Raw genomic sequence first — 24,028 nt, 5'->3', positions numbered from 1 at the left:
CGGTGCAAGAAGAAGCCTCAGAGCAGCTTCTCACAAATCTGATGGGACGACACTTTCTGTATGAAATCATTCCTCTGTATCCAAATACCTACCGGCCCATGAAATGGATCAGAATAATTGTAGTGTCCGCACGGTTGAAAGCTTTTAAGCACGTGTTACCAATACAGTTATACATCACATGGAAAAGTGCACTGGGTTTTGTGCATTTCCTCTACAACTCTTGTATGATCCTTCAATCGGCTTGTTGACTGAATCTAATTTATTATTTCAGGTCTGCGAGACAAAGAATGAATGTAGTTTTGAGTCACTGTCAGAGTGAGGTATACAGCACGTTATAGATTTAAATTAGCCTTCATTAGTGTCATTAGATTCTTTTCCACCTGTGTGGTTCCTGTTAAAGGGAGACTTCAAATTATTTGAAGGGCGGTTGTATGAGGAACTCGCTGTTATACGAGCTAAATATCGTTCTCTCACGCTCGAGCAGATTCCATTGGCACAATGAGTCATTTTATCTCGCACAGCACTGGAGCTGCTGGTCATCTGCTGCCTCAGTCAGTTAGTTTGTTTGTGTCGTTGTTTCACTTTGGTGTTTTAAAGGGTTTGGATTCACCAAAGTAACACAACATGGATATATATATATGCTACGGCTAAATTGTAGAAGCTGACATTTTTCAGGAATCCCACGTCCCACAGGATTCCCGAGGGATGGGAATCAATTTGGGACTGGGATGTGACAAGAAAAAAGAGTAAACAAGAGTGGACAGGAGCAGGAATCATAATAAGAGTTTTTTTCAGGCACTTGAATGTAGATTGACTGAAACGGGAGAAATTCTCCCAGGACTGTAACGGGACAGGAGTATTTTTGTGGGAATATGACAGAACAGGAATGAAAATCCACTCCCATGTCACGCTCTAATAAATACCTCATACAACCTCACTTTGAATAATCAGAACTATCCCTACATTCACATTTGAACATTTGCTTATTCTGTTAACATCCTGCTTGTTTTTATGTATTTTATGGTAACTATGCAGTTCATCCTGTTTCTATGTGTGTGTATTTTTACTCCTCTGTGTGTCTGTGATCTCTCCTTTAAAAAAAATGTGTGGTTTCCTTTTTAACTCCTGATTTCTGTATAATTTAACTGAGTTGAGAGTTCTGCGACAAATGTGGAATGATGAAAAGTGACAGATGACTATTTCCCAAAACCCCCTTTTTTTTTTTTTTTAATCAAGACTCACTCTTGCATTATTTATGTTCGTAGTAATGAAATAAATGATTTACTACACTGCAATCATAGTTTCTGTGTGGTTTTGTCAGCTGAGAAAAACTTTCAGAGCCTGATACTGGTTGCACATTTTTTAAGCGGACATTTTAATAACGATTCATGCACAGGCTTCCTTTAATATCAGTGATTAGCTGCCCATTAAATTGTCTTTCAGCTACGTGCAGTCAGTGTTCAGACCATCTGTCTATAGGCCCAGGCTGCTCTGGAGGATGGATGACATATGAGGCACTTTTCACTGGAGTTTCTCCTGTCAAAGTTTCCTCTTGACTTGGTAGAACTGGACAAGAAACCATCTGTGAAAGTGCACCTATCGTATCTCCACGTACAGTGTAGTAGTAGGAGGATGGTAATTTAGTAATCATCCCTCTATCTGCTATCCACCCACTAAATAATTATTTTATGCCTTCAGGAGCTGGACTTCAATGCCATCATTAAAGGAACCACACATTTCATGCTGTGCTCACTTCTGAGTGGGAGTCTCTCTTAAAGCCTCCAAAGTGATGATGCACTTAAGATGTATTATTGCCCTGGAATCTTAAATGTTGTGGACAAAATGCTGAATTCAATTAGTCTTTAATGGAAAAATATATGAATGTAGAATCCACAAATTACTCATAAGGGTGTGTTTTGACAGTTCCATATTATTTCATACATAAATATGTATATTTTTCACCATTTTAGTTTTGATAATGTTCAGCACTTAATGTAGATCTTAAAAATGCTCTGCCCAATTGCATTTACATTTTTTTATTTATTTTCCAGCACAACAAAGTTACTGTGAAGTTTTGTGCCTACATTAAAACACTGCAGGGGAGACTGGGGAGTGTTGTAACACTGCACTTAACTAAAGCCCCAACTTGCCAAGTTTACTTGAAACGCGTCATTTACACTTACACATTTTAGCCTAAATCTTCACCGTAGCCATGTTCACATGTGCACGCACACCTTCTGAACTGTGTGTGTGTGTGTGTGTGTGTGTGTGTGTGTGTGTGTGTGTGTGTGTGTGTGTGTGTGTGTGTGTGGTGTGATGGTATGTACACACACGTGAACAGCATGTCAGGGCTTTAGGAGACATGGATTACACCAGCTGAACAGTACGGAGGCATATTATGTTTTTTTCCAGTTGATTTTTCCATTTGATAACTGGTCTCTATACACTTCAATTGTTTGGGAGATTTTGCAGCACAGTTTTCCTGTGAAACTCCAGCAGTGTTTGTGGACTAAAAAACTAAACCTGACCTTCTATTGGCATGAGGGTGAGTAGATAATGACTGAATTATCATTTTTGGGTGACTGTGCTGCAAATATCCAATAGACTTGTATTTGTAGTAGACAAATATGGGTACCATGTATTATAGTTACAGAGATCTAGCATAACAACAACTGAGTTATTGATACTCAAACATTGTTACTACCATCCCCAGTCTCCCCTACACTTTTTAAATCTTGCTTTCCTGATCATATATACCTATAGTGTTAAATGCTGCACTATGTTAGGTTCTATCCATTTATTCATTTTCCACCACTTACCCAGGTGGCGACCTTCTTCCCAGTCATGTCCTCCAGCTCTTCTTTGTGATCCCGAGGCGTTTCAGGCAAAAAGGGACACATACGTCGTCCCTTGTGCATATTCTAAGTCTGGCCCCGGGGCCTCGGTTTCTCAGTTTGACGTGTCCAGGAGGCATCCTGATCAGATGCCCAGACCACCTCCGCCGGTTCCTTTCGCTGCAAAAGTTCAGCCATGTGTCACCAAACAGGACACACTTCGCTCTCCACAGACAAGTCCGGGCAAAACCCCCACTTTCTGTGGCGTCTGACAGTTTGCCAGAGCTGAATTGACCAAAAGTGATTCTCGATGGACTCACCGAGCTCATCTCACACATGAGTTTTTGCTTCCATGACCACAGAGGCTGCAGTTCTTTCGGCCTGCCAGTACCAGTCAGCAGATTCAAGAGTTTATTGGGCTAACTAGGCCCAATAGGCCTCTTCAGCTTCCTCCACCACGGGGTTTTTTGGTTTCCATCACTACTGGCTCAGAAGACTTTCTGGCCACAGCACTGAGTAGTCTCCTCAGTGATGGAGGCTTTAAACATGGCACGTTCTGGTGGTTCGTGAGAACCCCCACATCTGGCTTGATCTTTGTACCCCAGGCAAGTTTGGTGTCACAACTGGTGCTGCGGTTTCACCCTTCCTTTCTTTCATTACATGGACAACTGTAAGTAATCATTTTTGCCCCTTTTGTTCTTTGATGGGATTCTTTCATTTCTACACATCCCATCGTACACAAACACATTGTTGGCTTCATGATCCATCAGTTCCACCCTCTCATACTGCGTTAAGCTTCATTTTCTACAAATAATATTCAGGATTTTCATGACCATTGCGTTAAATCTACTTTGATTTCATTAATAAATCTATAGCAAGCTTAGCAAGCGGAACTTTGGTAGGTTTCAACCAGGGCTTTATTTCCCCGTGTTTTTGCATCTAAGCAACTAATGGGGAAAACAATTTTTGAAATTGGTCCAGATATCGAGGGAGAGCGCTGCCAAAGTGAACCTGAGCTACCACATAATTCTTATGGGCAACTGCACACTGTCAAAGTAAGTCCAGTGAAAGTGCTTGTTTTTTGCCACTGACAGGCTCAGATTGTTATTCTAAATGAGAACATTATGGAAATTATCCTTGCAGAGACAGACTATTTTTTTTAAAGAGTAAGATAATTTTTTATTTTCTCTTGCCAAACTAACCAGACTCCCTTTGCCAAACTGTAATCTTCATTCAAGCTCAAAAGAAATAAAACTGACAAAAACCGTCTTGGCTTGTTTTTCCACAGCTCCAACAATCACCAACTCTGGTTTGATCAAACTTAACCCTTAATTCAGTTAGATGCGAGAATATTGGAAGAGGGGCGAGAGGGAGATCAGACATCAGAGAAGTAGCGGGGGAGAACAGCGTGTCAGACCAGAATGTTTCACCTTTAACACGGTGAATTAAGGGTTTATTTCAACCAGAGTTGGAGATTGTTGCAGCAGCGATAAGGCGAAACAACAAAAAGGATCTTATCCTTTCAAAAAAAGGTCGGTCTCTGTGGGGTTCCCTTCCATAATGTTGTCAGATACTTAGAATACCAATCTGAGCCTGTCGGTGGCAAAAAAAAAAAAAAGTACTTTTTGTAGATTTAGTTTGATGGTGCACAGTTGCCCAGAGGGATTATGTTGTAGCTTAGTTTTGCTTCTGCCAGCAGCAGTGTTTTCCCTCAATACTGGACCAGTTTCAAAAATTATTGTCCCCATTAGTCACTTAGACTCAAAAACATGGGAAAACAGGGCCCAGGTTGAAAAGTTAATGCCCTTAATAAGGACCCTCTAAAGCTGCTATAATCAATATTTTTATATTAAAAATTGACCAAATGATATAGTGATGAACCTACAGAGAATTATCAGTGGACTCTGCAGATCCCCTCAGTGTCATTAAACTGACTGTTTTTCTTTTACTCTTTTGGTCTCACCTTCCTCATCAGTGTTGTTTTCAGACACTGCTGTGTCAGTGGAAAAGCTCTGATAAAACATCTGCCTGGCACCAAACAGCAATCACACAAAGTTAGCAGACTAACTCAGCTAAAAGGAGACTGAATATTGTGTGTCATGCCTTTGTTCCGACAGCCCATTATTCCAAAACCCCAGTAGTCTGAAAAATATCCCACTGGACTCAAAGTGCATTTGTCCAGAGGTGGAATCAAGTGGCTGTTTTGCAAGTTACGAGTAAATCTCAAGTCTTTGTACTGAAGTCCGATGTTGAGGGCCAAGTCAATACCCCCTTTCCACCAAATGGAACCTGGTGCTGGTGCAGGAGCCTTGTCGCAATTGGTTCAATTAGCAGACCATCTAAGAACCGACTTGTTTTTCCACCAGCTAGAGAGCCAAATCATTAACTGTACACACTTCCGGTTTCCTAGCAATGCAAACTTTGTGCACTTCACACTCCAACACAGTAGGTGGCAGTAATGTGCCATAATGCTGGTTGCTTCTTGCGATAAAAAGGAAGAAAAACTACTACACCTGCCTGCTAAATGAACGATTACATCTGCCATTACCAGCAGATTGCGTAAAGAGTACTTCCTGAAGTGCTGCAGTTTACAGGGTCTGATGGGTCACCAAATACAGCGTAACACCTGCCTGCAGCCCCTTGCATCTCCAAAACACATCGCAGAAAACTCCAAGCAGACATTATTTGGATAAGCTGACCACATATAGAGAATCTCATGGTTAAATTGTCTTATTTACAGCTTTTAGCCTAGTTGAAAATCTCCACCACAATGGCAGACATTTCCTTTTGATAGCCCATGATAATCCTGCCCACCGAAGAATTGGTGCCTCTCCAGAACTGTTTTTTTATTGGCTGTTGAAACACAAAGAACTGGTTCAGAATTACACTCACCTTGATGAAACGGAGTAAAGAGTCTCAAGTCCTCAACTTTGAGTTTCAAGTCCTGTACAAGTCATAATGTAACAGTGAGTTTCTTATCAACCTCGTTCATTTACAAAGTTATCTAGCTGTTAAACTAATGTTGGTTAAGCATTAACTCACTATGTTCTTGACTTCCTGTTCTTTGTGCAGCTTCAAATGTTGAATGAAGTTGGAAGTTGCTGCGTCTCCATCTGTAATTTTCAACCTGCATGTTTTTGCATACTGCAGTGCGTTTTTTGTTGATCACCTCATAATTTTTGTATGCAAATGAAATTTTCTTTTTTCTAATTGGCACTCAGTAACATAACGTCAGTTCTTCTCCGCAGTTCTTCTCACTTCTCACCAAGTGAAGCTTCTCCAGTCCATGTGAAGTCACGAGTCATTGGTGCTAAAGTTCAAGCTGAGTTGCAAATCTTTGTTGATTTTGTCAAGTCAAGTGTAAATTCATCAAATTGGTGACTTGAGTCTGACTCGAGTCCAAGTCATGTGACTTGTCTGGAAAATACACACTTATTCCCTGCAGTATTTTCGGAGCAGTGGGCATATGTTTTCAGGATAACAGACTGTCAGACAAATGGGTTTTCAGTCCAGTGGGATGTTTTTCGGACTGTTGGGCCATCAGAACAATGGGACTTAGCAGTAATATTGAATATAACTCTAAATAATGAAGTTGCACAGAATCTTCAGAAATTGTAAATTAGCACCAGTTTGCTAACAGATTCTGACATATCAATGTAAAAGATGATGATAATACAGCTTGTTCCTGCTACTCATATGGCCAAAAAAAATTAGTCAGTGCCAGTTTCACGTAAATCTAAACAACAGAGATCATTCTTGAACAATACTGAGAAGAAATGGAAAGATTTTTGCTCTTGTGAGGACAGAGTGAAAAGATGGTTCCTACCTTTACAGCATGATGTCTCTTTAAATCAGCAGGAACCCCTGTTTGTGTGCATAAATCACGTTATCATAAATCAGTTACTGTTTTGCGCCTCCTCAGCATGTATGCTGCTGGAATACACGTGAAGCATGTTGATTTGTACGTGCCACTCATTTCTCTCTCATGTGAAGGAAAGACTGGACATGTCTGGCCGTCCATCAGAAAATACACAACTAATTACGAGAACAGAGCAGCTGGAGAAGCGTGTTGAAGCTGCGTCTTTGAGTCGGAGCTTTGCCTGTGATAGCGACCTTACCTCAGCTGCACCGCTCGGCTCTTTTGATGCTCCAGGAGTTGTCTGCTAAGTGGCAGGTGGCAGCGAGCCAAAGAGGTTATTGCAAGTTTAGAGCTGGCTCCCTCTGAAAACACAGCCACTGCAGGAGTTATTGATTGACGCACGGCTCACTCTGTGGCTGCAGACGCTGCCAGGGTTCCCCTTCTCCCTTCACTGCATCTCTGCCACACTTTCTGTTCCAAGCTACTGAGAGGAATCCAGCTCACTAAAACTCTGCTCAGTTGTTAAGAAGCCTGGAGGGAAACACTCGCTGTTTGCATAAAATTACTACTGGCTTCACTTACACAGCAGTGGAGAAGCTGCTTGTTTACCGGTCGCGAGCTACATTTCAGCGCCTCCATTGAGATCCTTTCATTGGAGAAAACATTCGATTAGACTTTTCGAGGCCTGATTATTGTGTCCAAGTCACTGCACAAACATGGAGGTGAGACTGACCTGAAAAGTGAAAACTTGGTATTTTTACTCCACCTTGAATGTCAGGATGTGTGGAGAACACTTTCTGGGACTTACATAATGACTCCATACTCAGAATAACACAGCAGTGTCTCTCTTGGAGAAGTTTCAGGTGGGAAATGTGGCACTCAGCAATTCCATTAACATGATAATTTTCAGTATTATGAACAAACTAGCCAGGAGTTAGCTATAATATAAACTGCATTTCCGGCAAACGGTGCTCATTAGTTGGCAGACAAATGGAACAAACAGACATCTGGTGCAGAGAGTTTGGTTTATACTCAGTTTAAACGATAATTAAATAGCAACAGCGGGGAAAGGCATTCATTAAGTATTAATTCAGCAGGCCGCCATGTGAGATGAGTCGATTTTAATCCACAAATCTAGATGCAGGTCGGCGATGAGTTCAAGTCGGTCATTAAAGGCCTGTTAAGTCATCCATGGCCCTCATCGACCGCTTTTGGGCAACCAGCAGGAGGGCAATCGAACTTTTTCTCCTACTGTGCAGAGTCTTTCTGTCCGTTTCAATTACAGTAGTCTGAAAACGATACAAACATTTTAACAACTGAGGATATTTCTGTAGTTAGGGAGATTTCTTTCCAATACAAACCTGGCTGCACCTGGCTGTAATCAGTTAATCACTGCTGCTGATCGACAGCCTTATCAACCTCCTGCCGTATCAACTTGTTCACTCAAGTTGAAAAATTGTACTTATTGCCCTTTTAACTGGCGGTGCCTGGAGAAGTGGGTTTACTCGTAATTTATGCTCCCAATTCTTTTGTTTTTTAAGTGGCCTGTCCAGCACAGGATCAACACCCTGCGTTATAAACAGTGACATGAAAGACTATTCTTGCATATTTAGTTCACCCAAAAATGGGCCAGTTGTATTTGCATACTGTCACTTCACTTCTGCCGCTTGAATTCAGAGAGTAAGGATCGTTATGAATTTAACATCAGCCACAGAAGAGGTGCAGATTTTGCAATCAGTGCTGGCCTACAAACTATAAAGTGAGACAACAACATAATTATGCATTTTGAGTGAGCCATCTTCGACTGAAGCATTAAAAGTCCTTATTGAAAAACAGTAGTTTTGCCAAACAATCACATAGTCTTCATCAGTAGATGGAGTTTTCTCAGTTGTCACAGAGATGGATCTGATGATCTGTTAGTTCTGTAGCTGCTACATTATTTCATCACACTTATATGACTTTTTATCCAAGCTGTTCCAAAACTATCACACATTAATACACTTCCAGAAAAAGCACATAAGTGGGATTGCTTTGTCAAATTTCCAAAGTCAAGAATGAACTTGCATTCTTAGCCGACAAAGATGAGAAGTCCCGAGAGAGCTACGCTTGAACTCATTGGAGCATTTTTTTTTTTCTTGCTTTTCTCCCATGATACTTTGCCTCATGATAACCCGTCTGTGTCTGGCTACCTGAGGCTGCTGCACATTTAAATCATGACGGGACAAAGACACTCATTTCCTCTCAATGAAAAACCTCTTCTCAAGATGCAGCAGTGAAACTTGGTGTTTCCCGGGCTACTGTGTTTAGTCTACAAACAACAAGAAACAGTCTGATAGTGATGGAGACAGAAAACAAATGTGCACGGGGAAAGAAGCCCGGTCACGTAAAGGCCGCTTGATGAGGGGGAAAAAAGCATAGTTGTTCATTTCATTACATTTATATTTGTATATTAAATATAAATACATAAATTTCTGTTAGAGTTCAGATAAATATGCACAGTGAGAAATAAAGAAAAAGAAAAATATCAGTTATAATAATCATTTGCTTTCAGTGATCCATATGAACTGGAGAGATTGTTTTAGTCAATTTTTAAACTAAAAATGCCAAACAGTCTCTATTTCCAGCTTCTCTAGTCTGAGCATTTTTTGTTTTATATCATTGTTAATTAACTGTCTTTGGGTTTTGGACCACTGACCATAAAAAAACAAATCATTTGAAGACGTCACCTTTAGGAAATTGTAAAAAATCTGCTTTTATTCAATGTTTTATAACGTTTTATCGACTAATGATGCATTGACTAATCTCAAAACTAATGTCCAGATTAATCAAGAATGAAAGTAATTGTCGCGTAGTTGCAGCCCCAGAAATCAAAACAGCCACTGAGTTCGCTTGTCAGCAGATCCATCACCATGACAACTGAGCATCTCATCCCCTGATGAAGACCATGTGATGCTGTAGAAAGTCCTGCAAAAAGAAGAAACTTGCAAGTGGACCTTGAGTTGGGATTGTTTTGTCTAACATTAACATTTGTATTATCACATGTTTGAACCAGTTTAAACTTAAGTTATCTACAGCTCTTGGCTTTCAGTTTAAATGTTTATTGTGTATGTAATATGCTGAAAGGCACCGAGCTGACTTCAGAGAATTTAATATATTCCCTCATTGGCCGAGTTTAAAGCACAAGTGGCTTTTTGTTGTAATTCCAGCACATCAAGCTACAAATTCACAATTATCTGTCAACAATGTGAACGCGTGATACACACTAAATGATTTTGAAGTTCCTGCAAAGAAGCCTTTTTGTAGTTTTTTTCCTTCTTCTTTTCTTCTTCTTCTTCTTCTTTCTTTTTTTTTTTTTTTTTCTCGGTTTAGCTCATTGTGCATTCAGTCATAACGAGAGCTCAAACACTGTTGCTCCTGCAGAGGAAAAAAATGAAAATCAGAATCTTCAAAGAGAGAATAAAGAGGAATCAAGTTTTTCAGAAATTGGCACATGCAAGCCCTAATGGTTTGGAAGCTCACTCATAGGTATAAAACCACATTTTTGTCAGGAAAAGGCCCAGTGTTGGTTTTTAAAAGCCACTGGAGCATTTCCAGACACAACTTTCTCTGGCAGCTGCACACAGACAAATGGATATGTGTCTAATGAAAGGCTTTTAGGGGGTATTGATTTTTTTTTCCATAAGTATGGCCAGCAGTTTTGTCCTTGACATACATTCGAGCAAGTATGCAGATGGAGAGAAAAAGTATAATGTGAAAAATGTGATGCGCGTGAGTCCTTTGTGCCTGTGTTTCTATTATTTTCTCTGTGTGAGCGCCTACAGAAGTTTTACTACAGCATTTAAAAAGTTATTACACTCGTTAATGAGCTAATTGTCTCAAGACATTTTTGATCTCCCCTCCTCGCCTTGAGGCTCCATCAAGCTCACCCCGGCTGCACGCTCCTGTCCACGTACATCATTCATCCAAATATCTGCAGCGTAATCACTTGTGCAGAAACCCTCCCTTATATTCCTCAGAGTGAAGAACTTTGAGATGCAAGTCAGCGGTTTTTACTTTGTGTGACCAGAGCCGGAGGCTGTCATTACACTAATGCAGCACTGCTATCCAACAAAGGATCTGCCACCAGGATGAAAAAAAAAAAAAACCTCCGGACCACAGAGAACACCACACAGATCTTAAGATAATACACTGCCCTACATTACGACCTGACATGTCTTTGCTTTTTTTAAAATGCGCAATTACTCATCATTATGGCTCTGAAGCAGCAGCATGTGCTTTCCAAGGCACAGTTCATACGTTAATGGAGATAATTACGCACAGATACACGCTGACAATGGCATTTTAAAGCAGTTTCACATTGAATTAGTGTTTAAAACTAGTAATAAAACACAGAGCCGGCACTAGGTTTTTGGTGGCCCCTGAAAAGATTTTGTTTATGGCCCCAAAACGCTCCAGCGCAATTACCAAATTGAACACACTATTCATAACTGAATGAGCACACACACTTTGCATGTTTTCTTGCAAAATTAAAAGGACACTTCACCCTCAAAATCAAAAATACATATTTTTCTTCTTACCTGTAGTGCTAACTATCCATCTAGATTTTTTTTATGAGAGTTGCTGAGTTTTGGTGATATCAGTCTGCCTTCTCTCATGTATAATGGGGCTAAATGTCTCTCTGCTTGTGGTGCTAAAAGCAAAAACAAAAAAATAAAAAAAAATTGCAAGATTCCATCATGACCCAGTTACTCCAGATAATCTACTACTTAATTTCTGCAGTAGAATCTACTGGAACTACTTCCCTACTACTAGAAAGTAGTTCCTATATGAAACTGCTCACAACAATGTCTGTGGATTATCTTGACTAACCAGGTCATGATTTTCAAATGTTTTTTTTTTTTCACCATTAGCCAAGTGCCATCTAGTTCCATTATATTTAGATCTAGATGGATAAGATGGACAAGTAAGAGGAAAAACATCTATTTTTGATTTTGGGGTGAACTGTCCCTTTAAAATCATGCTTTGATTTTGAATTAATTAAAGTGAATACAGCCACAAAAACTCTAATCTGGTAGGTTGGCTAGAAACTGATGTATTGAAACTTTTTTGAATTAAAACACACTTGTTTCTTGCTATTTGCTTGCCAACCTGCATTAACATGGCAACACACAGAGTTATTAAAGCGAGTCTAGGGGCGGGACCACTTGGTCTTTGGTATTGTCATTTTTTTCGGGGGACAAAGGCTAATTACCAGAACAGCAGTCAAATAAAACAATGATCTTATGTCCACAGAAATAAAGAATTTAACTTAACAATTAAGGATGATCTTAATTATCTTAAAGTAATGAGAAACTTTCTCCAAATAATGACAGCAGAGTTTGAGAAAGTTCTTCATTTGTAGTAACTATAGTGACTCACAGGATTTATTTATTTTTTTTTTCATCACATTGGCAAATGGGCTTCCGGGGACGGACAGTGTCTGGACAGCAGCGCGATGAAAGTTCAGACATTTATAAAATGGATCTAGCTGTTTGTCACTGTTAACAGAGACTCTAGTCTGCAGTTTAAAACACTGAATAACATCAGGCTTCGCGATCAAGTGAAGTTTAGATCACGTCGACACTTCTGTCCACATTCACACGCTCCGTTTCTCATGCTCGTCCTTATGCTTTCTCTGTCTCACTCTCTGTCTGCTGCGAGTCTGCATCACTCTTAAATAGCCCAGCAGTTCATAGGAGCGAGCAACACACAAAGTCACACTGATCATGTGCACCCCCCTCCCCGAACAGTCGAGGCCCTAAATATAGAGTGTTCATGCCTTGATAAAACACATAATTTCTGTTAGATTTCTCCTGTGAAGAGTTCAGAAGTTCAAAGTTAGATCTTGTCTTGAAGCAGCAGGCGTGTGACCTGCGTAGTCACCAGGTCAAATCCCATGAAAAGGCGTCAGTGCTACTACTGGGCTCTCAGCGTGAATGTGTCAGCTCGAGTGTGAATCGCTGGAAAACAGCATCCAGGCTCAGTCGACTTCCCTGGATAAATACAGACTGGATCTATTGAGTAATCTTGGATTTTTCTTTCCTGTGAACAGGCAGGTGACATTTGTTAATGACCACAGAAGACAGATGCATTTGTCACGATAGACGGCAGGTTATAAACTGCTCCCACAGTGGTGACTTTTAGAAAGTTAATATCCCTCTCTTTTACTTGTGAGGGTGAATGCACTGTGTCACTTCATCACTACGTCTGCTGCAGCTGATATTTAAACATCGTGAAACATGGTGAGTCAGACTAAACTGAGTCCTTTTCAGTTGGATGTTTTCTCAGGTTTTTTTTTTTTGGTGTGACGTGAGGAGTATGGAATTATGTTCGTGTCTCAGTCATGAGCACGGAGAAAAATAATTACAGGAATATGAATTATATTTTGGAGAGAAATCACGACACGAAGAACAGTTGCAAACAAAGATAAATGCTCTGTTAAATAAATGTTCTGTTCAATATCTAGGCCCACATTAAATTCCCTTCTGCTCAGCATGACAGAGTGTTACAGCGTGTCACAATTTTAGATAATTAAATAAAACGGAGCAGGTAATTTCCTTTTAGCTGTTTTGTGTCCAATCGGATTGCTGGTAGGATTATCAGTCTCTGGGGAAGAAGGGAAGCACTGAGAGAAGCACTGCAGCCACACATTTGAATTTGTACGATTACAAACCCAGTGCATGACTAACTAACTAACTAACTAGTCCTTACCTAAATCAGTTCAGCACCGTGGACAGGGCTGGGAGTCACTGAGCTAACAGCTGCAGGGAGAGTGTGTACTTCTGGAGCAACAGGCATTAGTTTTCGGGATAACAGGCTGTCGTGAGAAGAACATCTGTCTTTGACTGTGTGGACACATTGGCTGACCAGTGAACACAAGGAAGGTCTGAATGATTGATAAACACCGCCAGTATAAAGTACAGAAATTTCAGACAGAATTCCCAGCTATGTATTTATTTATGAGGACTGCTTTTCTGTCATATTGACGCGTTGTGTCCTAAATTATACCTATACTTTGGATTGCCTGTGTCCTTGTCTGTTCCCAAATATAGCCGGCTCACATCTAACAGAATTTAACAGTACTGTTAATGGAGAGAACAGGTCGGGTTCCTTTTTATTTTATAAGGTTATGCACTAATTAACCCAAGGAGTAGACTCAAATTAGATGTTTTGGTAAGCTAATCATGAGGTGATGATGGATTACCACTAATTAAAAAAAAATGTCCATAGAGGTGAAAAGTTAACTACTGGAAGGATTAGTCATGAATTAATGATGGATTATAATAGTTATTGATCAGTAAAAGCGATGCAGACACAAAATTGGTGTCTAATAAACAGGCAATGATGATGTAATGACTCAGTAACCACTCAGTATGGTGCACAGCTTTACTAGAACGGACACAAAAAGAGTAATCAAAAGGTTATAATGAAGTAATCAGTTACTACTTAGTAACTACACAGTATTACGTATCACTTTAGGGGCACAAAAAGAGTGTGTTTAAGTAATTAATAATTAATGAGGTGTTACTAATTTTGTGCTTTTCATTGGCCTGTTCAGGGTTAACTGGGAGACATTATCAAAGAAAGTGATCAGTGTGATTGATTCACAGATTTTCCTGAATTTATCATTATCAAAGTAAGGGATAATGTACATGGAGCAGGTCTTTAATGTGAAATAAACCCCATCAGGGTGATGCAGGAATCACTGTGAAAGGGTTTAATTCACAATAATGACCAGTTCTCTGTAGATTATCCAACTTATTACATGGTTACTTACCAAAATAAATCAATAAATTGACACTAAATATTGATTTTAAAAAGGATTTTGTTAATTATTTTATAGCTCCTCCAGAGTCTATGATCAGAACTGTGTCCATAGCAACAGCCTGTTATCCGTAGCAACGGTCTGCTATAAAGAATAAAAGACCTTAGATCACTGCAAGTGACCAATCAGGATCGAGTATTTAACAAAGCCATGTAATAATGATTAATTAATTTAGGTTCTCCCAGTCTGTCTGGATTATTGAGGGAAATCGTTATTAACAATTCACCATTTATCAAACTGATTCTCATTTGTCCCTCACTCACCTCTTAATTAACTAATCATTAACTAATCATTAGCTATTCTGTAAAATCTGATGAGGAGTTGCTCATTAACTAATGCTTCACCAGCAGTTAGTTCCTCATTTGTTCATCATTTGTTCCCTGTAACTGCTTAAAATTTGGTGTGCCTCATCGTAAAGCACAGTGCATAATGAAATTAAACTTTGTTACTCTCCACCACTGTGAGTTAATAATTAATATTAACCACCTTATACCATGCTTTGGACATGATTAAATATTCATCAATACTGAATACTTTTGTTTGCTCAAAGTTAAATAGGCCTTATTCTTCATGTGATACGAATTTCCCTGCAGTATGCATGTATAATGTACAGTATGTGCTTGCAAACAACTGTTAACTGTTCTTCAAAAGGTCCCAGACGAATAAAATGTCACAGAAATCTAGCTTGTTGTTGTATTAGATTGATTATTTCCAAACTATTTGACCCAGTCTGTTGTGAGAGCTGCAGCATCTTGTTAAAAGTGACATAATTGGGGCTGATATGGTGATGTGAACAGTAATCCATACCAGGAGGAAAAGCTCAGTGCTTACTAAAACACTCAACCAAAATCTTGTCTTGTGTTGTTTAAGAAACCTTTGCCTCGTGATAATAAGCAAAATCATATTAAAATCTGCCAAACAACCTTCCCATGTTATCAGTGTAATAGATTTTAGCTGTAAATGTCAGGAAATGTTAGTCTGGGCATCTGCATGAGTCACCTAAGCTTGAAGATATAATCAGCAATTTATCTACATTTTGTGATGATGTTTGTGCACAGTCGCAGTCAGAAAATGTTGCGGACACTTTTTCAATTATTCCATATGTAATGAGACCATGTGCATCCTGAAAATATATGAAATTTCTCTGCTTAGCTTAACCAGACAATCAACTGGAAAATGGAAAACATCTTCAGTCCAATAACTCCCAGTGCAAACACAGCCAGGACTGAAGTTACTCTGATTTAATAGGAGGAATCACAGACTGGAGTTTCATCTATAGTTTATCCCACCATCTCATTTTTAGGTTTATTTACACCACATTAAGTCCTCTAAAGATCCCATTCACAGGCAGTCGAGTAAAACCAAATGATGCCTATCTACCTCAGAGACTTGCTATCTTATTTTGACTTCAGTTATTGAATGTCAGAACATTTATCGTGAGTAACAAGCTCCATGCATATAAAAATATGCAATAAAGCGGCAAAGCTCCGTTGCACCAGCTCCCTGAACGATAGTCTTTACAAAGCAGTGGATTTTCCTTCATTTTAATGTGTTAAAAAGAAAGAAAGAAAGCAGGAAACTTTCTCATGTAATCCCTCTAAAAAAAAAAAAAGGTAAACCTGCACTGTAAATATTACACAGGAATTAGGTAGCCCCTTTCATTTAAATTAAACTTGAACTTTCAGAACTTATAAATTAGTTATTTTCATAAGTTCTCCTATTGATGAGTTCTTCTAAGCCAAAGCCTTTTGACTTGACATGATGAGTTGAATGAAGGTACTGTACAAAGTTCAGTCAGCTCATTAAATTAAGTTTGCACAGGAACACGATCTGCATATTAGCAGAATTCCTGGCACACGTTGTGTGAGAGTTTACACCCTCCTGAGACCCTTATTTTTCATAATATGAAGAAAACATTTATAACAGAAGCTTGTTGTGTGTCTCTGATACACTTAAGATAATGAAAACACTGTGAACTGTGATGAAGGTTAGTATTGAATTCAGTCTCCCCTTACAATTTAATAAATTCGCTGTGAGCAGATTCGCATATTGTCTTTGTGCCGATGCTGGAACGAAGTAGCTCCAACAGGAGCAGCTGTAAGTTCTCTGAGAAAATGTGAAAGAAAATCAAATTTGTCTGTAATGATTGTCAGTGTGACTGAAGAGTCGTTGGTTCAACTTAACTTCTCAAGTTTATCGAGCATGTGTTTTAAAGTACAGCTGAATTAATATCAATTAATTGCTTAATTATTTGACCAGGAAAAGTTTATTTGTTTTGAATCATCACAAAATTACCTCAACTTGTCTTTTAAAAGTCAGTCAACTTAAAATTTTAGGACAGCCCAGATACTAACTTTTTTAAGTTGAAACAAATATTTTGGTTTTTTTTTTTTTTTTTTTTTTTTTTACAGTGTATGTATCTTTTGTACCATTAGAAAATAATTTAGTTAAGTTTATTTGACTGGAAGTGACTATTTGTTTTGAATTGCTGCAAAATTACCCCAACTTGTGTTTTAAAATTCATTCAACTTAAAATTTTAGGGTATCCCAGACACTAAATTTAAAAATCTACATGTATTACTGACACCTCTATATGACCTACTTAAGTTATCAAGAAGAGCGGCTGTTTCTATACAGTTATTCACAATGGCTGCCACCAGGTCAGATTCTCCTTGAAATCAGATTAAATGAGCGTATGTTTCCCAGGTAAAGTTGCAGTGAGTCAGTTAAAAATGAAGTAGAAGGAGGGTTTTAATTAATGTATTTATTTTTGGCGTATATTTTGTTGTTATGGTGGTGGAAACACTACTGAATTTGTTTACAAGAGTCTCTAAAATCAACAAAATATGAAAGTTCCTTGTAGTAGCTTTAAGTTAAATGGGGATTTTTTTTTACAGTGCATGTATCTGTTTGAAGTTAATTCATCAATGAGAATAAAAACAGCAAAACAAGCAGACCACCTGAAACATACCCAGTCCAGGTAACTCACTAAGCTCGGTGTGATACTGCTGACCTGGGCGTCTGTGCTGCAGGTTTGAAGAGGTGCTGCTGGCAGCTGTGCACACCTTATTTGTTTGAAAGGATCTGAACCTGAAAGTCTTGTTTTCTGCCCTGGCTTCCTGTCAGTGGACGGTGCTGATGCACAGCAGCAACAGCAGCACAGCAGGTGACTTCCACAGAGCCCTTACCATTAGCTTTGTTTGCATCTTTCTTTGGACATGAAACTTTCAGGACTACAGCTCCCTGAAGACCTCTTTTGTTCTCTGTTCGGCTGCTGAGTTACAGGTTATAGCTGCATTTTTTACAGGCATGAAATATTAGAAGAAAGAGAGGAGCAGTTTTTTTTTTTCCTTTAGGCCTATCGTGTATTCAGCTCTGGCACGCAAAGCCCAGCCTAAGTGGAATGAGTGCGTGGAAAGCATCATCACACGGCTTGAAAAGGATAAGAGGAGGATTATTACACTGAGCCAGTACAGTTACTTCTTCAAGTTTTTACCTCAGAGTGCCTCTGGAGAAACATTTGGCCACGGGTGCTCATTTGAGGGCTTTAATTTGAGGGAAAAGGGACCATTTCAATTTAATTTACCAGAGAGAAGTGTTGTCTAAAGGTGGGGACGTAATGATGACAGCCATATCTTTCTTTTCTCTGTCTCTGTTCTAGCTGTTCAGTGAAATTAGTAACAGTGAAGTTAAAAGGTTTGGATGATCCACGCTGAGAGCTGATGTGGTTATTTGTGTGTGCTGGAGTTAATAAATTATTTCAGGTCACATCAAATGGAACAATATGGGAAGCACAATCTTTGAAATTGGAAACAGTGCAGGACCACCTTCAGTCTGTATCATATCCGGACAGCCTGCTACATCTGCGAGTGCGTTAAAAGACCCCAGCAATGAGGGATTTTGTATTATCATCCCTCCCGCTACTTTAAAGTAAATGGTGCATTCAGGCTCAGACGGTCCCTCTGCTTTCCTCTGATACTCCACATACTCATTATCATTAATAGCAGTCATGTGAATATAACCAGTTTTACAGGCTTATCTTTGATCTGCCGAGTGATTTCCACAACAAAACTGAACCTCAAAGGTACGGCTGAACAATTAATCGAACTATTATCGAATCACAATATGGCAAAGTACAAATCGCAGCTGCAATTTTTTGATTAAGTACAATGTGTCGCAACACATCGTTATAAATGAATAACTGTGGTGCTACAGAGAAGCCCCAGCCTTCGAATCATATTCTCCAGACAGAATGTGCTTGTTTGGTACGGACCTCAGCAAAAATCTCTTAATTATTTATTTTTTATTTTTCAGTGAAAATGAAATGCAAAAACTACCAGTCCCACTGAAATTGTGAGCCAAATCACAATTGCAAAATCGATCAAAATTATCACAATATGATTTTTTTTTTTAGCATCCTCATCCTGCAGGGTTGTGTCTAGAAGGGAAGCCCTGATCCATGAAAGATCTGACGAGAGTGATCATTTTAACCCAAATCAAGATATTTTACTAACCCTGACCAAATGTTTTCTGTCCCTAAACCTACACAGATCTGTGTTCTCGTATCATAAAAGATCACAAAATGAAGAAACAACGCGCACAAATCTCACAGAAGTTTTGCAAATCAAGGCCTGTCTTAGACACAACCATCGTTCAGGTCTGCTTTAAAGGTGCAATCCGCCAGTTTTACACATCATCTTCACTTTAACTAGACGTGAGAAGTATTATTTGTGCTGGATAAAGAGGTATATAATGTCCTCTGTGGCTCTGCAAGAAAAGCTCCCAAGTGTGATAAAATAACCCTGATGATGTCATGGTGATGTCATTAGGGTTATCTCAGCTTTAGCTCAGAGCTGAATTTGTAAAAAAAAAAAAAAAAAAAGTCAGCATTACAAACTCAGGGGACCACCATGAGAACTAATTTTGGGAAAACTATGTACAGTAGCCAATGGTTAGAGACAAATATGCGCCACAAATTACACATACGAAGTTTGGAAATTTGACAGATAATTTTACAAAATAAGAAAGTCGCCATTTGTCCTAAAATTGTTTAAGTATCAGACTGTGAAGACACACAATTATAAAGACTATACATTTAAAAGTCACTGAAAATTACATCATGATTTTTTTTCCGAAGCTACGATGCCTGTGTGTTCTTGTACCAGGATGTAGTCACACAACACTTAGTCAGACCAGGAGTCACTAAACACTTCAGGTAAGATAACATTAATGTTGTCAACGTATATTGTGTGAGATGAGAGATGTAGTTCACTGAACAGTTTCACACAAGACTAAACTAAACTACAACAAACTTACGACAGCTTTCTTTAATTCTTAAGTTATATTTTAAATTGATAAAAAAAACATATGTGCAATTTGTGTCACAATTCAAACAGGATTTAAAAATAATTTGTCTTTCTCCACTGTCTAAAATTCATATTTTTTCCAAAGTAAGGTCCCATGGGGCAAACTGGAAGGGGAGGGGCTTCGCCTCTCTGTGAAAAATTCTAGTTGCAATATGGGAAATGTAGGATCCAGTGTTTCTGGGGCTTGAGCCAAACTAGAGAAGAGTCAGAATATTTTGGCCTCTGCTGCTTTGATTTCGAACGCTCTTTTTAACATTTTTCTCTTGAGTGCTCCAACTTTATGAAAATGAAATAATAAATCAGTGCAGTGAGACTTTAAAGTGAAAACCACACGGAGAGAAAGATGCCGAGGCCTTTGATGTCTTTGGGCTAAAGCTGCAACGATTAGGTGATTGAGAGACAATTAATTGCCAACTATTTTGATCATCGATTAAGCGTCTCAGTCATTTTTCAAGCGTGTCAAACATTCATTGGTTCCAGCTTCTTAAATGTGAGGATTTACTGCTTTTCTTTGCCATTTATGACAATTAATGGGTTTTGAACAAAAAAAAAGCAATTTGAAGATGTCACTGTGGGCTGTAGGAAACTGTAGTGAGCACACAACTTTTTGACATTTTATTCTAAAGGATTAGTTGATTAATCATGAAAATAACTAGGAGATTAATAAATAATGAAAGTAATCGTTAGGTGCAGCCTCAGTGGTTTAGAGAACAACTGCTCATATAAAGGGGCTGCAAGCATTATTATTTACCTTATCCATTAATCCAAAGGTTTTCAAACTGGGGCCCAGGGGTCAACCCCTTGAGTGGGGTGTAGGAGGTCCCCAGCAAAAGGACAAATAGAATATTTTAATCTTATCACAGTTTTGGATGTTGGAACATTGATTGATTGTAATTTATACTGACCGTGGTTTGGTTATTGACTGACTATGAAGACTTTCTTCAAACCTGAAAAAACACAACAAAACAAAACAAAAATACTCAGGGGGGATTCCACAAGACAAAATTGAGGGTCCGTGCTCAAATGTGCATCTATTGTCCTTGACATGAAAAAGTCTGGGAAGCCCTGGGTTAATCTGCTGATTACTTTCTCAAATAGCTGATTGGTTGTTTGGTCGATATAGTGTTGGAAAATGGTGAAAAATGTCAATCAGTGTTCCCTAAAGCCCAAGACAATGTCCTTAAATGTCTTCTATTGTCCAGAACCCAAATATATTCAGTTTACTGTCACAGACGACTAAATAAACCAGAAAATATTCATATTTAAGGAAGTGGAATCAGAGAATTTTTTTTACCTACTCAGACTAATCGATTATCAAAATAGTTGCTGATTAATTTAATAGCTGACAAGTAATCGATTACTTATCATAATTATGTCATTTGATTCCATGCACACTGCAACAGTAGCTTTATGATGCTGTTTTACATAAGTTTAGACCACACCAGATAAAAAGGGATTTATTAGCTTCTAACTCTGGGAAAAAGAGTGAAGTTCCTTGATACTGTGTCTCTTTAACCACATCACTCACATTTAGGCTCTTCTATGAGATTTTCTTTTGATAAGTAATGTAATAATAAACGTGATATATTTTTTACTTGCAATCACTGAACCTCCACTGAAACCGTTTGGAGCCACACTCGTCCTCCTTCTGGATCAAACAATCAATCGATTAATTGAGAAAATAATCCGCGGATTACTTGATCATTAACATAATTGTTAGTTGTAGCCCTAATTATGGCATCATGATGATGCGTTTTCCCGGATGATGACCTGTGATTCAGAAAACAGCTTCTTATGTTACACCGAGAGCGATTATTATAAAAAAAAAAAATAAAAAACGGTTAAATTTCTGAACTCCGCAGCACCGTGGTGATCATAAATGGAGTTCAGACTGAGCACAGCATCAATAGGATTTCCAACAGCTCCACCGGCAGCAGCTCCATGACTTCAGATGAGGTTAAATACACTTTTTATTCACAAGTAAAAATGTTGAACAGCAAACATTCAAAACACAAACTCTGCTTTTGTTATACTAGCAAGCTGTTGCGTTTATGGGCCTCGATGTGCCTGCACTGTCTGTCTGTCTGTCTGTCTGTCTGTCTGGGCCTGTATCACTCTGATCTGTTCATCTACATCAGTCTGACTGGTGATGTACAATAGAAGCTATCAGAATGAGAGGGAAGGATCAGGTGAATGAAAACCCACTGCTGCTGTCCTCCTGTGTAACTTACTGCTTTTTGTTGTTGTTGTTGGGGGGGGGATGTTGGAAGAGGATTGTTTAAGCACAAAGTCAGTGATTGTCACAGCAGAGGAGTGTGTGTGTGTGGTAGGGGGGGGGGAGCTGCTCCAGAGCGGCTATGTGTTGCATGCCTCAGCGGGGAAAATGTCCTCGTATGCGGGCGGCAGTTCACTGGGGAGCGGGAAAGAGAAAGGGAAGCAATGGTTGAGCTCCGGGTCTGAGGGCGAGTATCCCGGCAGCTCGATGGACGGGTGTCCCCCGCACTGCACTTCTGCGCCTGTCTCGTCCAACACGTTAAAAACCCCCAGGTTGATGTAAGACACCGGCTGGAAATCCGCCGAGGAGCAGTCCCGCTCCTCGCTGAAGAGGACGCGCTCCCTCTGAGACTGCCGGCTCCTAGAAAACTGCGCCGTTTTGTACCTTTTGATCACCAGCAGGTTGATGAGCCCGAGGAGGCACTCCAGGGTGCTGAGAACAGTGGAGATGACCAGACTCCGCTGGTAATCCCTCAGCTGCTCGCACGCAGGGTTCACAACCAGAGAGTGGAAGCAGTAATGGGAATATTTCCTCTCCACCAGAGCAGCCGTGTCCCCGTCCACCACCGCGCCGGAGAAGGCGGTGAGGACCCCCAACAAGAAGACCACAACACCGAGGAGAAAGAAATTCCTGCAGCCGGGTTTCTCCATGCAAAAGAGCAGCGCGGAGCCCAGCAGCACCTGCCCGATTCCCACAAGTAGCCCGGAGTAGAAAGCCCCGGCCGCGGCGCCGAGGTGGAAATGCGCTCTCACCGTAGATCCCAACGAGACGCATCTTAATCCAACGACAACTTCGCTCAGGGCGCACACGAAGAGGAGGGTGCTGGAGAAGACGGTGCACAGTCCTTTCCCACTCAACTTCATTATATTCCACCTCTGCTGCCGCTCTCGATCCCTCTCCCCCCTTCTTCATCCTCCTTCGTCCTCTCCTTCGTCTCCTCTGGAAGCAGCACTCTCACATTGGGACATCATCTGCCGGTGACTCCTCCGGTTCAGAGCGGGCGATCCTCGCCGCGGTGGCGTCTCTCTCGCATCCCCGCCGCTTTACAGGAATATATAAATAACTAATGGCCAACAAACGCGCTCCTTTTCAGCACTTAAGGCTATCGATAATCCATACACGAGCAATGATCACTTCACCTCAGATCACCTAACCGCCGAGCACTCTCCTGACCAAAAGTTTCTCCTTTTTTTTTATCCCTCCTCCTGCCTGTAGAGAGAGTCTCCTCCGCAGTCCGCCAAGTCGTCGGTTTGAATGCTGTGTGGCGTTTTTTTTTTTTTTTTTTTTTTTTTTTTTTTTGTGGCAGAGAAGGAGGCGGCTGCTTGAGCCGGAGATGTTTGAGGGTCCTGTGGACCAATGACCAGTGACCCAGGGCCCCTCAAATCACTGCAACACTCCTAAATGTGCCCCCCCTCCAAAAAAAACAAAAAAAAAAAACAAATCCACGGTAGTGAGTTTATAGCGACGTGGCGATAAATGAAAAAAAAGGTGGGTGAACGACTTTTGGCTGGAGACGGAGAACACAAACAGCAGCAGGGACAGAAATCACTGGCTTTCAGGAACATTAATTTCCTTACACCCCCTCTTTTAAAGCCCCCAAGCCTTGTAGTAAAGTCAGTTTGGTGGCAGTAACTGTGAGTCAGTTGATTTTTGTACTCCTGGTGAACTGTTTTCAGCAAATAAAAGGCGAACAAACTGAGTTTCTGTTAATTATCTTTTCTAAAATTATATGATTTGATAACTCTATTTATGGAGCCCATTTACACCACTGCCACCAAAACAGATCATGTAAGTGATTATAATGAGAATACGTTATTTTGAAACACTAAG

The 24,028-nt window shown here is 39.9% G+C and overlaps 1 protein-coding gene across 1 annotated transcript; it reads right to left on the bottom strand.

The window, feature by feature from the left end:
- Positions 1 to 21,815: 21,815 nt before the first annotated feature.
- tmem271 (transmembrane protein 271) lies at positions 21,816 to 23,608 on the bottom strand. Its single transcript, XM_084718356.1, has one exon. The coding sequence runs from the start codon at positions 23,059 to 23,061 to the stop codon at positions 22,279 to 22,281; it is 783 nt and encodes a 260-aa protein (XP_084574482.1). The 5' UTR covers positions 23,062 to 23,608; the 3' UTR covers positions 21,816 to 22,278.
- Positions 23,609 to 24,028: the final 420 nt, after the last annotated feature.

This window comes from Lutjanus erythropterus, chromosome 5 (genome assembly GCF_056507025.1).
Source record: "Lutjanus erythropterus isolate fLutEry1 chromosome 5, fLutEry1.hap2, whole genome shotgun sequence".
Lineage (NCBI taxonomy): Eukaryota > Metazoa > Chordata > Actinopteri > Lutjaniformes > Lutjanidae > Lutjanus > Lutjanus erythropterus.
The sequence above is the reverse complement of the archived record's forward strand: the minus strand, read 5'-3'. Positions and strand labels throughout refer to the sequence as shown.